The sequence below is a fragment of the Hippoglossus stenolepis genome, chromosome 6 (genome assembly GCF_022539355.2).
Source record: "Hippoglossus stenolepis isolate QCI-W04-F060 chromosome 6, HSTE1.2, whole genome shotgun sequence".
NCBI lineage: Eukaryota > Metazoa > Chordata > Actinopteri > Pleuronectiformes > Pleuronectidae > Hippoglossus > Hippoglossus stenolepis.
The window spans coordinates 13,990,441-14,005,064 of NC_061488.1; the positions used below are offsets into that span (position 1 = coordinate 13,990,441).

General features: G+C 40.7%; 1 protein-coding gene across 1 annotated transcript; it reads left to right on the top strand.

Moving 5' to 3' along the window:
* Positions 1 to 289: 289 nt before the first annotated feature.
* On the top strand, positions 290 to 14,383 carry elapor1 (endosome-lysosome associated apoptosis and autophagy regulator 1). The gene is made up of 22 exons (XM_035159496.2): positions 290 to 444; positions 2,554 to 2,674; positions 2,841 to 3,021; positions 3,138 to 3,285; positions 3,379 to 3,459; positions 3,812 to 3,917; positions 4,013 to 4,162; positions 4,436 to 4,524; positions 5,173 to 5,350; positions 5,567 to 5,695; positions 6,645 to 6,735; positions 6,939 to 7,044; positions 7,132 to 7,269; positions 8,229 to 8,483; positions 9,205 to 9,381; positions 9,466 to 9,616; positions 10,970 to 11,063; positions 11,231 to 11,332; positions 11,456 to 11,582; positions 11,932 to 12,110; positions 12,216 to 12,381; positions 13,275 to 14,383. The coding sequence occupies exons 1-22, from the start codon at positions 358 to 360 to the stop codon at positions 13,359 to 13,361; spliced, it is 2,943 nt and encodes a 980-aa protein (XP_035015387.2). The 5' UTR covers positions 290 to 357; the 3' UTR covers positions 13,362 to 14,383.
* Positions 14,384 to 14,624: the final 241 nt, after the last annotated feature.

Genomic DNA, 14,624 nt, shown 5'->3' on the forward strand with positions numbered 1-14,624 from the left:
GGATTCAAGTACATTTTGCAAGACATCACTTTTGTAGTTTTAATTGTGTATTTTTCACAGTGGGATGTATTTATCTTTTCTTACTTTCCCACCATTGCTTTAGAAATTATTGTCCCACTTATAACTGCTATGTAAATGGAGAAATGTATACTTACTGTTTATAACCTTTTGGTTATTACTGATTAGCTTGCAGCTCCAAATAAGTCTGGAGTCTTTTCAGGAGATGATGGCAAACAGTTCCCGGAGCCAATCAGCTTCCAGTTGACGTGTTACACCCGCCTCCTGCAGCACCTGCACCTGAGGGTTGAGGTCAGACCCTCCACTGCTCCATCACTTCAGCACTGACAGGAGGCGACCATGCATCGAGGCCTGATTCACCTGAGCCACGTTTCACTGTGGCTGCTTTTTGCACAAGCCTCTGCGGATCTGCACCTGTGCACGGAGGTGAGGAGCTGCATGACTCTTTTGATACATTATCAGGAACAACCCCTTTCAGAGTTTAACTTAGTTTCAGGTATAACGATTTTTTCCTGTAAATACAAAACTTTTTTACATTTACAAAAAAAATTGCAGAATTATAAGATAGACATTTTATCTAAAAAACAACAAATGATCCATGTGTGTTGCTCTGAGGTGAAGAGACTTTTAAAAGGAAAGTTCAGCCTGTTTGTGAACACAAATTCTAGGTGTTTCTAGTTTGATCTAAAACTTGTTTAACAGCTTCACTCCTAACGTCTGACGATGCAGTGAAACCTGCTCAAGTTCTGGGTTTTAAAATTTGTTCTGCCGGAGAACTGACTTTAAATGCTGACAAATTAAAATGTACATTTTCTAAATGGGAGATTTGAATAGGTACATTTCGATGGTGTGTTTCAGCAGCACCAACACTTGAACATATCGTGTTTATGGGAAGTGAACAAATGTTTGCTCTCTGAGTGTTTGAATTACATTAGTCATTCACTCACACTTGTTTTACCAGATCTTCCATATGCTGCATCGTCAGCTGCTGTGCTCCCCCCGTCCTCCCCTTTCCATGTTTTTCACTTTGCATAGCAACAGAACAGTTTGATAAAACATTTTATCAGCTGACTTTGGACATTACGCCAGAGTGTGTGGTTTACCAGGGAGCTGTGAGCTTTTATTTTCATGATAAGCAAAGAGCTGTGGTCGCTGCCACTTTTTCCAGGTGACTCTGTTTCCATGCCAGTCCATTGACCATGAGGCACAGCGGTCATGATGTCCCGTTGCCGTGGTTTCCTCATGTTTGTTTCCAGTATAGGCGATTAGGCTGGGGCCCATCTCCACAGTTTAATGCATTTTTACATCAGGTCCTCCCACATAGAGCCGTGTTCACCTGATACCCCCACAGCTAATGTAGCAGCTCTAATCGAAAACACAGGCCAGAGGAGTGCTGCTGCTGCTGTGTGTGTTTCTGTTAACTATTAATCCCACAGGCTGTGTCTCCGTGTGTGTGTGTGTGTGTGTGTGGGCCTGGATTAGTGCTGACTGACCTTCCCAGGAACAGCAGGCTGGTCAATGAGCGAGTCTTAAGATCCCACTGTGCTCAGTATTCATGACTTGCTTCAGAAGGTGTCAGATCAACAAGATAACCTTTAACGCTGTGTCACATCATCACAAATAACATCATTAAGGGTGGGGCAGTGTTTGACAGTCACTTATTGAGCTCTGCACTTGAGCTCCCTCTGTCTCCAAAGTTCTGCGACAATACCCAAATTCCCTGTTTACAGAAGGAATAGATGAATCACCATTTCTCCCCCTCGGCCAAGTAAATAAACCCCGAGGCTCCAGAGTCAGCACATCCTTGATGAATGAGATTAAAAACAGTTGAGACCGACTCCTGGGTCAATATTTGCTCCAACTTTTATTTGTAAAAGAGGCTGGCCTTGTTTGAGAAAAAAAAAAAATTCCAGAGGTATAAAACAATCTGATCAGGCATTTTTATGAACAGCCTAAATTCTATTTCACGTGCATCTTCTGCAGAGCTGCAACAGTCAATTAATCCATTAGTCAGACTGTAAGTCAGTAGCTTTCTTTCAACCAAAACATAAAACACACTTTTTTTGTGCAGTGTTCTCTGATCTTACCTAATTCTAGTTTTTATTATTGTTGTTGGTGTCATGACTTCAAACTTTTAAATGTTATTTTTTTATGTATTTGTACTGGTTTTTAGAAATGCTATACAAATAAATAAATTGGATAAAAAAAATGAATAAAAAGATGGATATATTGTTTGTTTCTGTTTAAAGATTTTCTTGGTTTTAGTTTCCAAAATGTGAGGATTTGATGCCTTTCTTTGTCGTACATGACAGTAAACAAAATATTTTGTTGGTTTTGAACATTTGGTTGGATAAACCACAATATCCTCAACTTGGATAGTTTTTTCTATGGTAAACCCATTTTCTATAATTCTGTAGATAAAATGATTGATTAATCAAATCATTTCATTAATAGGCAGATCGTAGCTCTTTCAATTCTTCTGTGGTGTTTTTCAACTTGCTGTGTGAACCTCACACCTGTGTTTTGTCCTTGCAGTCAGATTATCACTTTGAGTACACCGAGTGTGACGTACTGGGCGCTCGATGGCGCGTGGCGGTTCCCAACAAAGCCAACACATGCACAGGTCTACCAGATCCAGTCAAAGGCACTCAGTGCAGTGAGTTTCTTACTTTTACATGTTGTATTTGTACACCTTCTGAAAACCTTCACCCTATATTCCAGCTTTCAGGTGTAAATATAAAACTGTATCTGTTCATTGCCATGTACACGTCTCCATGAAGCCTCTCATCTCTATTTTTGCCCTTTGTTTTTTCCTCCTCCAGCCTTCTCCTGTAGTGAGGGGGAGTTTCTGGACATGCAGTCACAGGAGTGTCAGAAGTGTGCAGCAGGCACCTACTCTCTGGGCACCGGGGTGGCGTTTGATGAGTGGGACAGCCTGCCCACAGGTTTTGTCACCCATGGGGAGGTAACAAATGGAGGGGACAGCCAGACCGACTGCTCCAAGTAAATATATACTGTTCCTCACAAAGTCTTTATTTGATCTCTTTTGTCTCGATCGATTATTCTCAGTGTTTAGTCGGTTTGAAGAAACATTAAACAGTCTCTGCTGCTGATTCCAGCTCAACCTGGACTCCAAAGGGTGATTACATCGCCTCAAACACAGATGAGTGCATAGCGTTGTTGTCCTACGCTGTGAGTCTGAAGGAGCCTGGGACTGTGTCCTTCGAGTATTTCTACGAGGAGAGCAGCATCTACTTTGAGTTCTTTGTAAGTGATTTAAAGTGACTGTGGGTTGTGATGAAGCTGTTTCCAGGGGGAAATACTTGGTGACCTCGTGTTCTTTTCCCTCCTCTCCTGCAGATTCAGAATGACCAGTGTCAGTCCACAGACTCTGAAAACCGCTGGATGAAGACCTCAGAGAAAAACTGGAGTAAATACAAGGTTAGTCCGAGGGAAATCTCTAGCCTCTAGGGGCAACAATATTTTGGGGCTTCCGATGTGGACAGTGGGCATCTGGACCAAGACTCTTCTGTCCCCTGTACACGGTTTACGCTGCAGTTTCTTTCATTAGTTAAATTGAACGTTTCTTCAAACAAAACACAAACAGCGATTTTGTAGGTGTTTAAGGTCCAGATGGCACCCAAAAGCAGACACCCAATGCATTTCCTCCAAAGTCTTGTCCCCTGCTTACAGATTCTGTATATTCACACACAAAATCTGTTTATAGAGATTAATCTGTGCTCCTCTATTTCTCTTCTGTTCCTCTTTCACTTTTCACACCGACTCTGTGCAGGTTGAGCTGAACAAGGGCAACAATGTGCTGTATTGGAGAACCACAGCGTACACTCTGCCGGCCGACACTGTCAAACCTGTGCTGTTGAGAAACATCGCCATCTCAGGTAGACTAACCCCTGAGTGTTGTGTGCACCCCGGCTAAAAACCCTTCTTCACTCCTCCTCTTCTGTTTTCCGCTGTTAATGATTTTTTCTTCCAGGTGTGGCGTACACATCCGAGTGTTTCCGCTGTAAACCTGGCACCCACAGTGCCAAAGCAGGATCTGCCCGCTGTGCCCCCTGCCCCGCTAGTACCTACTCCACTAAGGGCGCCACTGTTTGCCATCAGTGTGAACAAGACAAATATGCAGGTATTCATGTTTGCATTTATAATGCTCTGTCCACAAAGAGTATCATATCACTCACTGGCGTGTTCTTTAACTCGCCATCGCGATTGTGGATGAACCGCTTTGTATTTGCATATTGCTGCACATATAGTACAGTCTAATATAGTAATATCTGCACGCAAATACATCATTTACAGCTCTAGAGGTCACACAGTATGTGCAGTCTCTTATCACTGGATCTTAATGTAAGCTGTTCTTTTCCCTTCTCGTATCCGGCTTTGTTTTCTGTTTTTTCAGAGGCTGGTTCAGGGAGCTGTGAACCGAGACCAGCATGCACAAACACTGACTACTTCTACACTCACACACCTTGTGACTCTGAGGGAAAGGTAATGTGGACACAAAGATATAATACGTGGAGGCAGCTGTCATGCAGCCTCACCTCTGCTGAACCTGCCTCATTTTTATGCCTCCGCGCTGCCAACAGCTACCGGCCAGAGTCAATATTATTCTGTGAGTGCGTCTGTCTCATTCTGTTGAATGCGAAAGCTGTTTCAATTTGGTATGACTTATCACTTGGACTCGTGGATGAACTTATTAGAAGTTGGTGGTCAAAGATCATTAACCTACCTTCACAGATAAATTGATTAGATTTTAGTGATCAAAGGTCAAAGTTCAAGGTCACTGTGGCCTCAGAAAACACATTTTTGGCCTCTTGAACACTATATATCAAGTCTGTATTTTGACAATGTCTTCAAATTGTGACCCGATGTCAGTTGGACTCAAAATGAATCAGACTTTACTGGTTAATGGTCATTGTGACCTCATATGACTCTGGAAAAAAATGTATGACGGCTGAAACTGCACTGGTTGATGGAGACATACAACAACAGGCGGGTCTTTCAGAATCCTGCTGGCCACCATCATCTGTTGTAGCTGTTGTGTGTCCTTAGATGTACATTGTCTTTGCTGATTGTGTCACAGAGCCACTGGTCGCCTCTTCCATGTGTTTATATCTGGCTTGTTCTGTGTCTCAGACGCAGCTCATGTACAAGTGGATTGAACCGAAGATCTGCAACGAGACCATTGAAGGAGCGGTGACGCTTCCTGCATCAGGGGAGAAACGTACCTGTCCACCATGTAACCCTGGTTTCTTTGTCACCAACTCCTCCACCTGCCAACCCTGCACCAACGGCCTCTACTCAAACGGAATAGGTACAGAGCCACTATCACAATCATTAACAAATTTTATATTGATATAAGAGTTTGTTCTGTTTATAAAAGCTTTAAACACTGATTATACAACACTGGACTTTTTTTCATTTTCACATTCAAACTTGATAGTGGTGCTGCTTAACTCCGGTTTCATCCAGATTCAAGGTACACACTGAAACCTGTATGTTTACGTGATAACGCATTATCTACCCACAGCCTGTGCTCAGTGTGCTGTCGGCACGGAGCCAGTCGTGGGGTTCGAGTACAAATGGTGGAACACGATGCCGAGCAACATGAAGAGCTCCATCTTCAGCAAAGAGTTGAGAGGCTCCGAACACAAAACGGGTAAGAAAATATCAGGCCGCACAGCGTCCGAGAGGGTAGACGTCATAACGGCTGACCTGATAATGACCTCAGAGCATCACGGAATAGAAGTAATCACTTTCCAAAAAATACTGTAAGACCCTTCTTCAAACAGATAGAGAATGAACAATATGACATCATTTATGCCCAGGAATCAGTCATTTGAGAGGATTTTTGTATAAAACAATCCGCGTTTTAACAGAATAACCTTAACTAAATATCTAATGATGCAGAAGTTTGTAAACAAACCTTAAGATCATTAAGTCAATTATTTTGTCCGTGGTCGGAAACTAAATTTACATGCTCAGCATCACAATTTCTTACTGCAATACTTGTGGTTGTAATCCATATTTATAAGTATTTTGTTGGAGTTATTTTGAAAAAATGACTCGCATGATGTTTGTGTGTGTGTGTGTGTGTGTGTGTGTGTGTGAGTGTGTTATTGGTCGGACACAGACTGTATTTAAAGAAAGACGACAGGTCTCCTCTTCCTCCCACTTTCTAGAAATGATTCCAAAATATCCTGGATACGGACATCCCCGGGTTACGCATTTGAAGGCTTTGCCTGCGCAGTAGTTAGCATGGGGGAAGGCTGTGGGGTTTTGATGTCCCGCTTGACCAATCATAAGTCAGTCTCAGCTGTCAATCATGATGTGTCACCCTGTTTTTATAGCATCAAATTTGCAATTATAACCAAACTTACCGGGAAAATTAACGCTTGGACATCGGTTTGATAAGAACCACCTGAAATGTCAGAAACCATCTTTGAGGAAAGATGATTTGTCCTGTACTCGTGACTTTTTAGTGTGGGCTACCTCCTATCCACTAACATGGAGGAGGCTTTTGGGGAGCTGTCAGGTCGTCCATCTTTATAAACAGAGTATGGTTTAGCATAGGAATGTATCACTTTGTTTTTAATCTGTATTCACAGCATGGGAGGTGGCTGGAGAATACGTTTACACAACCCCTGGTGATCAGGACACAGATTATCTGATGCTGATGCTCAACGTCCCTGGATACAGGTGAAGTCAAACATTTCTCTTGAAGAAATTACACATACAACTTTCTGTACAGTGTGTGTGTGTGTGTGTGTGTGTGTGTGTGTGTGTGTGTGTGTGTGTGTGTGTGTGTGTGTGTGTGTGTGTGTGTGTGTGTGTGTGTGTGTGTGTGTGTGTGTGTGTGTGTGTGTAAGAAAAGTTGATTGAAATGTCACGTGTCTCCGCAGGCTGCCTCAGTCTCTGGCCAAAGACAGTGAAAGGAGTGAACTGTCTCGCATCACCTTTGTCTTTGAGACCATGTGCACAGCTGAATGCAAACTCCTCTTCCTCGCTGTGAGTGAAACTCTCTGCGTCAGGTGATGATAAAGTCGTCGAGCATCACGTGAACAGGAGTGTGAATAAAATGCATTTCTCCCGCAGGGTTATAGTCAGTGGAATAACGTTGTGGTGGAGCAGTGGAAAGGCAGCAGCAGCAAACAGTCGTACTCCTACCTCATCCAGAGCAACAGCACCGTCAGCTTCACGTGGACGTTTCAACGCACAGAGGAATTTAACATGGTGAGACACGAACACAGCAGCACAACCCAAAAAACTATGTGACGATCTGTTTCAGTCCCTCAGGCAGAAATGAACATAAAAGCAAGACTCAAAAACTTTCATCAAATTACTGACATCATCTTAACAATGACGGTTAAGGACATTTTTAGTTTTAAAGTTTACCTTGTTACTTGAATTCTCCCTGTGTTAGTGTCTTATTTGTGTTGCCTCATCAGAGAGAAAACTTCATAAAGAATTGTCATTATCCGGATAAGCATAAAAGAATAAACTCATTTAAACACTGCGTGAGGAACAGCAAGAGGTGATTAAGATGAAGCACAGAGAATGACTGTAAATGTTTAAAAATATCACAGAAGGTGAGAAACTGCTGCAGTATCATATTTCATCTGCGTTTTTGCACTGACTGAGGAGAGAAGGTTTAACCTCCAAACATTGCTCTTAACACCAGAGGGCAGTGTGGAGCTGTGTGTCTGCCTCAGAAAAAAAGTCAACATGACCTTTGGAATGCACACGCACTGTGGATAAGATATACTGTGGTTGAAGAACTTCTCCTTGAATACATTCACATTCATTTTCACTTTTACTTAAGTGAAAGTACAAAAGTATTACCTTACAAATTATATTTAAAGAATCCAAAGTAAAAGCATTAGTTAAACCAAGAAAAAATCTAATTTTAAAATATGCAAATTATATATATTATTTCCCCTCAGGATCAACCGGGTCTTATCTTTATCTAAAATAATACATCATAATTATTTGTTGATTCTATTTTATATTTCTAATCTGAATCTGCAAAGTAAGGGGATATAGAAAGTAGCAGAAAATGTAAATACTCAAATCCGGCACCTTAAATTTGCGAATAGTTACAATACTTAAATTTATATATATATATAAAGCAATCTCACTGTGTATAGAGGGACTCAACGGGTGACTGAGACCTAATGCTTCTCTTCCCTCAGGAGAGGAAGTACAGTGGTGACATTGCAAAGATCTACGCCATCCACATCACCAACGTGGTCGGAGGTGTAGCCTCACAGTGTCGCCGCTGCGCCATGAGCTCCGACGAGGCCTGTGTTCCCTGCCCACCGGGACACTATATGGTCAACAGGACAGGGTTCTGCAAGAGATGCTCTGCAAACACTATCATCAGGGCTGAGCAGCCGGTCGGAGAGGACGCCTGTATCCGCTGTGGTCCAAACACAAAGAGAAACAAGGTGAGACCAACGAAATGCTGGTCACTGAGAAACTCTAAACACAAAGCCATGACTGAATCTATCAGTGTTTACAGGTGACTTCATGTCCTCAGGCTTTTTTCTGGAAGATTGAGGATTTTCTTTCAACACATGAACACACTGTGGGGTTTTATTAAAGGATGAGTTTCATGTTTTTAGTTTATTCCTTAACAATACAATTTTAACAAAAAGGAAATGATAAAATTAATATTTGCTTCCATGGCAATTTGCACAAGGCTTCAAAATATCATTTGGGGATTAATGGATGAATAAAATTTAAAACAATCAAATCAGATAATTTTGCAAATTGTCACTTGATGGGTTGGACCTCAGCATTTCTACAATCCTAAAAACTGAATTGAATTCAACTATATCTGTATCTATATCTGTATCTATATATCTATATATGATAATGCTTGTTCTTGTTTACCTGTTCTCCCTTATGAAAAAGAAAGATTTTTTTATATTTAATTGTTTACAGATTATTTACCTAAATTAATGTTGACTTGACTAAAGTGCTTTTTACCTCATTTGTGCCTTTTTTAACTTATAATATATATCTCGTTCTACATCATAAATCTTTTTTTAGAACAAGCTGTTAGAATATCTCTAATGTAATGTCTCCCACATGAATCCACCCACTACAAACAGACTATGAAGTGCATGTAAATGCATGTGTTGACTTCCTGACCTCGCCCTCCAGGCCTACTCAGCGTGTCTCAGTGACTGTGCGCTGGATGTGCAGACGAGAGGAGGAGCACTGCTGCACTATGACTTCTCTCCTCTGGCCAACGTCACCGGCTTCCACAGCAGCCCCCGCTTCACCAACAAAGGCCTGAAATATCTCCAGAGCTTTAATGTGGCTCTGTGTGGGAAAGAGGTCAGAAAGCCACAATCCATATTTATGTTTTTTGTGTAAATTACATTTTCTCATGGACTTTCACCTGTTGTGTTTCTCTTACAGGGTCGTATGCCAGCTACCTGTGTAGACAACGCAACGGGGAGTGGGAAGGAAGTCAAGGGTTACGTCTGCCAGTCCACTGTGGTTCCGTCTGAAATCAGGAGTCAGAGCGTGGTGTCCTCACAGCCGTTCCTCATCGGGGACTCAGTTGTCGGTACGGACTGAATGCCCCACCTGTACAATGCCATGATATATTTGTACGATCTTTCCAACAACAGATTCAGTCATTTGCTGAAAAGTGTGATGAAAATGTCCAAACATTAATGAAGGGCAGTAAACTCTGGTAGCACAGTCTGTTCTCTCACACACGCGGGTGGTGTGTTGCGTCAGGATTTTTCACTCAGCATCATAATGTGTCGGTGCTTGGAAAAACCTGTGTGGTCCACACTAATGTGAAACCCTTAGTAAATATCACCTAAGGACGTTCTTTCCATAACTTCTATCTCTGACTGTGCCTTATTTGGTCATGAGTGTTTCATAGATAAATAGAGAGCACTCTCATTTAACTCCTCTGTTGGTTTTATTGCCACTAATGGTGCTTCAGCTACTCATTTCTTTACCATCGATTATTTACTCTGCTGTCGTATAGAACTATATCTAATTGCGGCGGAATTATATAATATTACCGTCGTCAAGGAGGTTGTGTTATTGGCCCTGCTTCTTTGTTTGTTGGTTTGTTAGATTGTCAGTAGAATTACGCAAAAACTACTGCGTTGGTTTCCAGTAAACTTGGTGGAAGGATGGGGGATTGGCCAAGACAGAACCATTGGAATTTTGGTGCTGATCTGGACAAAGGGCCGGATCCAGGAACTTTCTTTAACATTGCGAAATAGGGTTGTTTTTTTTATTTTGCAAGGAATAATTCATCTGCTTGATAAAAAAATTATTCAAACATGATTATGGCACTGATATCTATGAGGCTGGTCCAATCATGAGTCAGTCTCAGTTGTTAATCATAATGTTTCACCTCGTTTTTATAGCAACAAATAACCAATTAAAACCAAACACACCAAAAACTGTGTGATATGAATTACCTTAAATAACAGAAACCATCTTTAAGAATAATGTATTTATTGTGTACTTTGACTTTTTTAGTTTGGACCATGTCCCATCCATTGACATGCAGGAGGCAGGGTTTATAACCTAAACTGCAGCCAGCCACCAGGGGGCGATCAAGGCTTCACTTTTACGGACCTGTCATGTCGTCCATCATTACAGTCTGTGTATATCAAACGGTTTACTGTGTCACTGTGAGCATGTTGGCATTGAACTAAACCCAAGCCTATTGTTTCTTACTGTGTTTACCGCTTCAAGATTCTGAAAATGTCTCAGATGAAACTAAAAAAAGTTGAATCCCTCTGAGATTAAACAGCTCCCAGGCTGAGGCATCAAAACAGGGTTTGTTTTGTGGGGTGTTGCAAGAAAAAGATGGTAGAGCCGTTGGTTTAAACTGTGTTAATGTCATTTATCAGATAACAAACATATGTAACATGTTGTCATTGTGAAGGTGTGACCACTGACACGACACTGAGCAGCATCTCTTCTCCTGATTGGCTGTTCCCGTCTGAGTCCATGCTGCCAGACGTCATCTTCTATTACAAGTAAATACGATCAAGATTTATCCAGTTTTGTTCATCCACTGTGATGCCCTCAAATGCATATGTTTCACAGTGAATGTTTGATGCTTAAGCAATAAAATGAAATCGAGAATCAAAATCGTATAGATAAGTTTAGACCTTTACGTTTGTCATGTTTGTGACATGTCCAGGTCCGGTGAGACGACTCAGACTTGTAAACAAGGCAGGTCGGCCGCCATCAGACTGAGATGTGATCCAGCGCTGACTGCTAAAGACCAGATCACGCTGCCGAGGTATCTCACACCGCAACCGAGCTCGGTTTTCTGACTCAGCTCTCTGGACAAAGTGGCTCCCTGGAGAAACATTTTTCCACGCGAAGCTTCCAAACCTCTCTTTTACTTTGTTTTCCTCCACAGAAACTGTTCAGAAGGGACGTGTGATGGCTGTGTGTTCCACCTCCTGTGGCAGAGCCAGCATGCATGTCCACTCTGCACCAAAAGCCACTACAGAGAAATCGTCAGCGCTTGTATCCAGGGAATACAGGTAGAGACAAAAAACACTTTACCTCCTCAACCCCACCAATCCATCACAGATCAACTCGAAACTCATCCTGTGTGAAAATAAATACTTAAAGATTCTAAATATACCGAATATGTAAGAATGTATAGTAGAAGATAGATTGAGCTTTCCAGTTCATGTGATCATTTAACCACAAAGAGCAGCATCTTGTATTTTACTTACTGTGCTGTGTGTGTGTGTGTGTGACACAGAAACGCTGATCTTCATCTATTGTTTAAGGGCACATTTAAAGGAACAGTTCAACAATCAATCAATCAATCAATCAATGTTATTTATCCCTTAAAAACAATTTGAGGATTATTTCCCCCCCCAGAAAACCACCTATGTGTGGCAGCAGCCGTTGCAGTGTTATGGAGGAGTGTCTCTACCAGCACAAAAAGTGAGCGCCTGTGTGAGTCTGGATTTCTGGCTCAAGTTTGGTGTGACCACGGGAATAATTGCTGCTGTGCTGCTCATCAGTGTCAGCTGCTATTTCTGGAAGAAGACGCGCAAGTGAGACCATTTAGCTCCCCATTCTCTTTTTGGTTGTTTGTTAAAGTAATTGCATGAAAGCTTTTCCAATCAGATTTCTGTATCCCTGTCATCCTCCACCTGCAGGCTGCAGTATAAATACTCCAAGCTGATGATGAGCTCCGGAGGTCAAGAGTGTGAGCTGCCCACCGCAGACAGCTGTGCTATAATGGAGGGAGAGGACACAGAGGACGACCTCATGGACCTCACCAAGAAATCTTTTTTCACCAAAATTAAGTCCTTCTCACGAGAGGTTTGTAAACCGCTCCACTCACACATACGCACAAACATTGTTTTACTTTTATCTTAGTGAGGACACACATTGGCATGATGCATTCCCTCACTCCTCGCCCTAACATTAACCATCACGACTAAACACCAAGCCTAAACCTGTTTTAGACTTACCTATTATAATTATTTGATAAAATCCTTCCCACCTCGCAATTATTGGCCTGGCTGCCTTTCAACCAAACTGTGTGCGCTACCTTTAATAATCACAGCTCAATATTTTTTTCATTTTGGTTTTTCTCCCCCTTTAAAATCATAGAAGGTAATTTTTTTATTTTAAAACTAACTTAAAAAAACCCCATTATTTTCTAAACCTAACCATTTAGTTTCTTTCTATTTAATCCAACCCTGCTTTTCTTTTCCTAACCCCAACATGAGTATCTCAATATCCAACATATCCCTGACATATCATTTTTCCCATTATTTTCTATTTCAATATGTAACCTAACATAGGTTAGGTTACCTTTTTTTGCTCAACCCTGACCTCCTCCTCCCATTGTCTTTTCTTGTATGAAGCTAAAACTAGCTTCTATAGCTCTAACTATGCGTTGTATATATATATATATAAATATATGCCTTAATCAGAAAGAATAAGAATCAATATGACATTCAAAAACCAGTTGCCAGGGCTCATTCACCACTATTTAATTGTGTTATCTTAAAGTTCTCTATCCTGACCCTAAAAGCAAGTCTGAGGCTACAAACAGCTCTTTGAAAAAGTGAGGACCGGCCTAACACTCCATGAGGTCTATACTCAAAATGGTCCTCACAAAAATATAAGTAAAGATACAGTACACACACACATACAGTATGGGGCTGCTTTTCATGCTTCTTGTTATTCTCCCTGTGTGTTTTCAGAGGACGTCAGACGGATTTGACTCGGTTCCACTGAAGTCGTCATCTTCTCGCCTCCAACAGGACGACTATGACTCAGATGAAGCTTAAATCAGACGATGAACAGATCTTCGATGGTTTGACATCAACACACCTCCAACAGATGTTTGTGGTGTTCTAGAAAACAGAGATGGGCTGTGAACGATTTTTATTTGTTACAAAGGATGTAGGCTTACTGAGGGAGATTGAAATATTGTAAAGAGTGGTGATTAGTATTATTTGTCATGTTCCAAATCTAATAGTTAAATACAAAGTCTCCACATTGGGGATAATCTGTGTTTTAAAGACTTCAAAACTGTGTTTCAAAGATTATCTGAGACTGTGGATGAAGTCACACTTTTTATAGATGTGATTGTTTGTGTACATTTTACATACATTTTACTATGTATTTCATTTTTCTCTTTTTATTAGACCAGAGATCTAGTTCAGTCAGATATTGTTATTTGGTAATATATTATTTTTATTTGCTATGGCATTTGATAACCTTGTCTGCTGCATTTAAGTTTAGGACATTATTTTGTTTTACTGTGAAGTAAAGACATTTTCTACACTGAAAAACTACAAATGTGCATCTCTCAAAATTAATGAACTCAAATGCTGCCTTCAGGTTCTTCTTGTAGTATCACATCGCAGAGCACGAAACATTTCATCACTTCATACACACGCACACACATACACACACTCAAACACACATTGTAAATCTTGCTAAATCAAGTATGGTAAGCAGTGATTACTAAGAGAAGAATTGTGCTTAAGTTTTCTGCTACTTGACACTTCTCTTTCTGCTACTTTACACTTCTCTTTCACTACAACTGAGACTGAAAGTACTTTTAACTTGTTTTAAATGTATGTATCAGCTATAGGTATGAGTTATTTCATGGATTAAGATTGTTTACATATAAAACATGTTCAGTTAATGAATGAATGATGTATTCTTTTAGATTACTTATCCAGTGGTAAAGGAAATCCTAATAATTATTAACTCCAACATGTCAATCAACAATATTAAAATGGTGTTTACACATCAATGCTTTAGCAATGATAATAATCTTACAATAAACTATAAAACTATATTGTACATTCTATATTTATACTTTTGACACTGCACGAACACTTTACTGGTAATCATTTTTATTTCACTTTTACAAAAGTAAATGTGAAATGTTACCAACATTTTACTTTTAATGGAGTACATTTACATTGTGTTCTGCAACTTTGATCCACTGTTCTAAATAATCTTTCCATCACCAGTGTTGGAAGAAGTACCCCTGTGTTGAACTACTTTGTTACAAGTAAAATTCATGCATTCAAGAT

Bases quoted from the DNA above. Each gene is read 5' to 3' on its own strand.
- elapor1 (XM_035159496.2), top strand. From the start codon at position 358: ATGCATCGAGGCCTGATTCACCTGAGCCACGTTTCACTGTGGCTGCTT. The intron at 3,022-3,137 runs GTAAATATATAC...TGCTGATTCCAG, and splicing joins AGCCAGACCGACTGCTCCAA to CTCAACCTGGACTCCAAAGG. The intron at 7,270-8,228 runs GTGAGACACGAA...CTCTTCCCTCAG, and splicing joins GCACAGAGGAATTTAACATG to GAGAGGAAGTACAGTGGTGA.